This window comes from Chrysochloris asiatica, unplaced genomic scaffold (assembly GCF_000296735.1).
Source record: "Chrysochloris asiatica unplaced genomic scaffold, ChrAsi1.0 scaffold00031, whole genome shotgun sequence".
Classification (NCBI taxonomy): Eukaryota; Metazoa; Chordata; class Mammalia; order Afrosoricida; family Chrysochloridae; genus Chrysochloris; species Chrysochloris asiatica.
This window is the reverse complement of record NW_006408549.1, coordinates 19,933,266-19,940,015: the sequence shown is the minus strand read 5'-3', so window position 1 is coordinate 19,940,015 and position 6,750 is coordinate 19,933,266. Positions and strand designations below refer to the sequence as shown.

Here is a 6,750-nt window from a genome sequence, read left to right as displayed (position 1 = left end):
TCTCTCACAGAACCACTGGATGGGTTTGAGCTACCAATGTTTCAGTTAGCAGTTGAGTGCTAAACCATTACACCACTAGGGTTCCTCATATTTATTTTAGTTGTGTTAAATTTGATGTGTGAATTAAGAATTGCTTTAGAATTTGAAACTGAAGGCTTTTACCAGTGAACAACTCCAGCTAGGCAGAGCTTAGTTCCATCTTGTGCCTGGATTTAAGTGTTCAGATGATAATTTTTCTCTAGTGCCTAATGCTCCTCTAATAGCTGAACTGCCAGAGTTAGAAGCATTTGAAATTGGGTTTTGGGCAACTTCCCCAAGTTGGCCCTCACAGGAACTTTCTTGGGCACAACACATAATGCCTACCTAAACGATCCCCCGGTTGTGAAGTCATATTCTGAGAACCTCAGAGACCATCTGTAAGCTTTCCTATCTGCAACAGTCACCTCCCTGTTTCTGTAGGCCTGGAATAAGTCATGGTTGTAGAAGGGGATTCCTTTATTCCGTGCCCTAAAAAAGATCACCTTGCAGAGACTGAAATTTGAAAATTCATGATGTCATCTATGATTTCCCTCATTTGGATGATCTGTCTAGTCTTGTTTTTACTTTTGTAAAAGAGTCTTTATAATATCGACATGTGTGAAGATGGAGTCTCTTCTCAAACAGAATCAAAATAAATATTTACAGCAGGCAGTTGAGAAATTAGGTCTGGAGTTCAGAAGAGTGAACAGAGCTGGAGTGTGTAACTATGAACCATCTGTCTAGAGGTGATGGTGCAAATTGTATAGTGTCTAAGATTACCAGTTAGAGCCTGCGTAGAACAAGAAAGGATTAGAAGGTCTCAACTTTGGAATTTGCTGACATTTAAGTAGTAGCATAAAAAAAGGAATTGGGAAATAGCTATTAGGGAGGTAGAACACACAGTGAAAAATGTCACAAAAATCAGGGAAGGTAAGAGTTTAAAAAAGGTGGTTAATGGTGTCTCATGTTGCACATGACATGAATTGGATGGGGATTAGTGGAGGACTTTAATTTTCCATAAATTGTATTTCTTTGATAATTTTCAAGACAATTGGGTGAGGAATGTGGGATGTTATAAAATTTTGTCATTACCCCCATTTGTCTTAAGTATTTTATTTTAGAAAATTACATAGAATTCATTTTCATTCTCCAGATAAATTTGAATTTTTATTCATGATTTCCCAAACTCATTTGTAAGTATGAGGGTAAGCCAAAAGTTAACCACACTCCAGTTATATTAAAATGCACATCCATGTTCACAACTGATGATAACATTGAGCATGCACGTGAAATGATTCTGTCAAACAGACAAGTGATTATGTGGCAAATAATTTGTAAATTAGCCAAGGCTCTGCCTATGTAATAATCTGCGACAGACTTGGGAAAAGTTTCTGTGAGATGGGTACTGAAATCACTCACAGAAGAGCATAAACAGAAGCACTTGGACATCTGCAAACAAAATTTGGATTGATACTCAAAGGAAAGTAAAAGTTTGCTAAGAAAAATTGTTATTGGAAGCCTGAGATTAAAGTTTGCATGAAATGAAACATCCCCAATTACCAACCAAGAAAAAGTTCAAAAATCAACCATCAGTTGAAAAATTGATGCTTATAGTTTTCTGGGATTCTCAAGGGCCAGTATTGGAGCACTATCAGGAAAAAGATTTAACAATCAAAGGTGCTCATTACAGTGAAATGCTTACTGATGAGCTGAAGCCTAAACATTGGATTATCCAAAGGCATTGTGATCTTGCATGACAAAGCACACCCACATACCTCTGCCCACACTGTTGCCACTGCAAACACTTGGTTTTGAGGTGTTGAAACATCCACCCTATAGTCTTGATCTTGTTTGGTCTCCTGAAAGCAGCCCTTTGAGGATGAAGATTCACCTCTGATGAAGAAGTAAAAAGAGTGGTGTATTTATGGTTCACAGCTCATTTTTAAATAAAGGAAAATGAAAGCTTGTTGACAAATGGACAAAGTGTATTGAAAAGCAAGGATATTATGTCGAAAATGATGTATTTGTCTTTTCTAAAAGTTAATTAAAATAAAATAAAGTCTACAACCAGAGTGTGGATAGTTTTTGACTTGCTCTTGTAGTCTTTATTTCCTCTATAAAATCTTCTTGAATAAGCTTTGACTTTGTAAACTTTACTGGCTAGATTCCTCAAAAGTTTCCTGATTTAATTCTTCTTTCAAAACCCCAGTTGATCTAAGTCTTTTAAATCCTGCTATTTCTATCATGTACAGACAGATTAGGCAAAGGACATTATGTTTCAATTTATTTATTTTGTGGGAGGGCAAGTATGTTTTTCATTGGTAAGTGCTAATTAATAATTAATGATAAATTCAGATATAGGTCCCCAGAAGTTTATTTTGAAGAAAAGAAACCTATAATTAGCTTTTTTTAATAAGCAAACATTTTCAGATGTTAAAAATCCCAGTTGAATTTTAGGCGGAATCTTTATGAGGCCACCAGTAGTCTACCAGTTTATCTTACAGTGGTGATTCGTGTGTGAGTGTGTAGGGTGTTTTAAACCTAAAAGTAGTCTATATCACTACATTTATACGCCATTAAAATGTGATCCGCTAACAATAGAAATAAACATTGTAGACACAGCTTCCAACACTTACAAATTAACAATGAATGCAGACTAAGGGCAGATTACAATTCATAGTGGACCAGTGTAGGGTTTCTGAGGAGTTGGTGGGTTTGAACTGCCGACCAACATTGTAGTTCAAACTGACCTTGTGGTCCAGTGCCTGTTCTACAGTGCCACACCAAGACTTCTTTGAATGGTTAGCCAATGAAAATCTTAGGAATATCAGTGGGACGTTATCAGGTATAATGACCAAAGATGAGCCCCTCAGCGTCGAAGGCACTCAAAATAGCTGGGAAAGAGCTGCCCCCTGAAAGTAGAGTTAACTTTAAAGACATGGATGGAATTAAACTTTTGGGACGTTTATTCGCTGATGTGGCACATCTCAAAAGAGGAAACAGCTGTGAACATCCTTGAATAATCAGAATGTGGAATGTATGAAGTATGAATATAAAAAAACCAACTGAGTTTGTCTAAAATGAAATGGAACATACAGATCCTGGTGAATAATATTCAGATAATACAATATTGCTTGCTGGAAGCAAAAGAATTAAATATAGTCACTTGAAAAAGATCACAGACTACAACCTTCATCATGTATTGCACCTCAGTGTAAAGTAAACAAAAATCCCTCAGTTTGGACTTATAAATAACATCATGATAAGCTGAGAAAAGAGTGAAGTTGTCCAAGACTTCATTGTGCTTGTATCCACAATCAATACTCATTGATATGGTGTAGGAGGATAAGAATTGGACTGCAGAACACAAGACTGGCAGTTCAAATCAACCAACTGCTCCTCAGAAACCCTGTACAGGGTTGCTATCAGTCAAAATCAACTCACCGACACTTAACAACTTAATAATACTTAACAACAATGCAATCAATGCTCCTGGAAGTAGCTGTCAAGAAATCAAATGACATATCGCATTAGGCAAATCTGGAAAAGGTCTTTTTAAAATGTTAAAGAGCACAGTTGTCATTTTGAGGACTAAGATGCCTCTGACCCAAGTAATGGTATTTTTAATTCCCTCACATGCAAGTGAAACTAGGACAATAAATAAGGAAGACTATAGAAGAGTTGACACATTTGAAGGATGGTGTTGGAGAGGAATATTAAAAGTACCATGGATGACCAGAAGAACAAACAAATCTGTTTTGGAAGAAGTAAAGCCAGAATGCTCCTTAGAATGGAGTATGGTGAGACTTTCTCTCTCTTACTTTGGGCATGTTGCTAGGAGGCATCTCTTCCTGAAGAAGGACATCATGCTTCTTCAGGGACAGATCAACGAAAAAGAGGAAAACTCGCAGTGAGATGGATTGACACATTGGCAGCAGCAATGAACTCAAACATATAGCAACAATTGTGTGGATTGCACAAGTACTGGCAGTGTTTCCTTCTGTTGTGCATAATGAGGTCTCTATGAATGGGAACTGCCTTGGTACCTAACAATAACAACAAATCAAATTTTGTCACTTACCACCCCATTTGCCTTAAGAATTTTGTATAAAAGAAAAAAGCACATAGAATCTGTCTTCATCCTCCAAATTCAAAAATTGCATTTTCATTCATGATTTCTATAAAATCTTCTTGAATAAACTCTGACTTTGCAAGCTTCACTGGCTAGATTCCTAAAATATTTCCTGACTTAATAAATCTTTCAAAATCCCAGTTGATCTAAGTCTTCTAAATCATGCTATTTCTATCTTATACAGGCAGCAGTTAGGCAAAGAACATTATATTTCAATTTACATATTTTTTGTGGGAGAGCAAGTCTTTTTTTCATTTTCATGGTTAGGCAATAATTATAATTAATGATAAATTTAGGCAGCTGTCCTCAAAAGTTACATTTGAAGAAAAGAAACCTATAATTAGCTTTGTGTAAGTAAACATTTTAAAATATAAATTTTGGAATGAAAATAATTGAAAATTGTACAATATTCTGATTTTTTTTTTTAACCAACAGAATTGGTGGTCTAACATAACACCTATAAATTTTATGGAACTTTGGGTAGGTATAGCTATAATTAGGAGCCTAGGTGGTACAGTAAGCTAAGTAACGGTCTGCTAACCAAAAGGTCAGTGGTAAGAACCCACGAGCTTCTCTTTGGGAGCCAGATGAGGCAGTCTCTTCTATACAGTTTACAACCTCAGAAATCCTATCAAGCACTTCCACTGTGTTTTATTAGTTGAAATTGAGTATGAATTGGAAATTGACTCGACTGCAGTAGGTTCAGTTTGTTTTTAGTTTTTTTGGTTTATAAATATAAAACTAAACGAGCCCTGGTTCAGTGGTTATGAGCTTGGCTGCTAAACAAAGCCTGGCAGTTTCAACCTACCAGCCCCTCCTCAGGAGGAAAATGTGGCAGTCTGCTTCCATCAAGATTTACAGCCTTGGAAACACTATGGGCCAATGCTACTCTCTCCTACAGTGTCGTTATGAGTTACAATTCAACTTGAGGGCAATGAGTTTTGTGTTTTGTCACAGATAAATATAACTCAACCAAGTCTTACTTCACTTGTTCTCACATTCACTCCTAAATGCTATAAAGATTTTGAGTTGTTTATCACATTTCATTTGTGCATATGGCATTGTTTGTACACATTAGTTTATGCATATGGTTATGTACATATGGATATTATGATGCACAAATTCCTAACCTAAATTATTTTGATCTTTGTATTACATGCTGCAATGCAATTATGGCTCCAACACTTGGTTTACCCCCTCCTTGTGAGCAGTCTATGATCTAGATCTTTCCGTTAATTTGTAAGTGTTGGAGATTATGTATTGTTAGTGGATCACATATTAATGCATCAAAAATTTAGTTATATAAACTATTTTAAGGCTTAAAAATCCCTACAACCTAGAAAAAGTTTGTATTGCTACCTAGATTGTGAATTTGTATCCACAGGCACACATGTGCACCAAAATGCATAGACACACCTTTCAAAATATACTGGCAACACTCCCACAACCCCAGCACGATTGAAGAATGAATAAACCTGTCAACATAAATATAAAATAGTTGTAACAGTAATACATTTCGTTTAAATAAAAAATTAAATATTCTCAATGCTTTCAGACATTCTTTGAGGATAAGGTAAGCTATTGGTTATTGTTATTGTTGTTAAGTCAGTTCCAACTCATAGGGACCCTGTGTATGGTTTCTGAGGAGTTTGAACCACCGACCTTGTGGTTCAAACCAATAATATGGTCAAATGCTTATCCTACAGTGCCACATCAGGACTCCAAGCTTGGTTGTTGCTGTTGTTAAGTGCCGTCGAGTCGATCCCGACCCATAGCGACACTGTATAGGGTTTCTGAGGAGTGGCTGGTGAGCCTGAAACGCTAGGGTCACTATATTATTACCAGTTTCCATATTGAAGTAGCTTGAAGGGCTTAATCATAAATATCTCCAAGATTTTGGTATCTTGGAAATTCTGAGGTACATTATGAATGACTCATTTACTTAAAAGATATGTACAACTTTATACCAGGAAAGATAAACATGTCCTATATTTTAAATAATATTTTAAGTAATATTTCTCTTTCATTTTTCGTATATCTTGACATTTGTTCTATTTGGTAGCCTAATTTGGGAAAATTGATTCTTTCTTTGTTTAAACATTGTTCTAACAGAATTAACTTATGTCTTAAAAAAGGGTGTAAATTTGCTTTAAGTTAAATATTAGATCATGATAATACACTGAATGGCATAAATATTTAGAAATGGTAGTAAATAATTTTTTAAAAATCCATATACTTGAAAACAAGACATTGCCTCCAGTAAATGAGGAATTTTCTGAAATTTAATAAGGACCTGGGTTCATATGTTAACTCATTTAATTCTCACTAATAGTGAAGTACTTAGAATAGTAGTATTATTTTGATTATGATTGTGAGTTGCTGTGATTCTGAATGCTATGCCACCGGTATTTTAAATACCAGCAGGGTCACCCATGGTGGACAGGTGTCAGATGAGCTTCCAGACTAAGAAAGACTAGGAAGAAAGAGTGATAAACACATCCAAATATTTACTCACTGAAAACCTTATGAATAACAGAGTAACACTGTCAGATATAGTGCTGGAAAATGAGCCCCTCAGGTTGGAAGACACTCAAAATGTG

General features: G+C 35.7%; 1 protein-coding gene across 1 annotated transcript in view; it reads right to left on the bottom strand.

Annotated features, from left to right (window-relative positions):
- CNGB3 (cyclic nucleotide gated channel beta 3) overlaps window positions 1–6,750 on the bottom strand; it is a 166,898-nt gene that overhangs the window by 150,104 nt on the left and 10,044 nt on the right. The window contains 2 exon segments of the mRNA XM_006878357.1: window positions 364–507; window positions 5,567–5,625. Of these exon segments, the coding sequence (XP_006878419.1) occupies window positions 364–507; window positions 5,567–5,625 (203 nt within the window).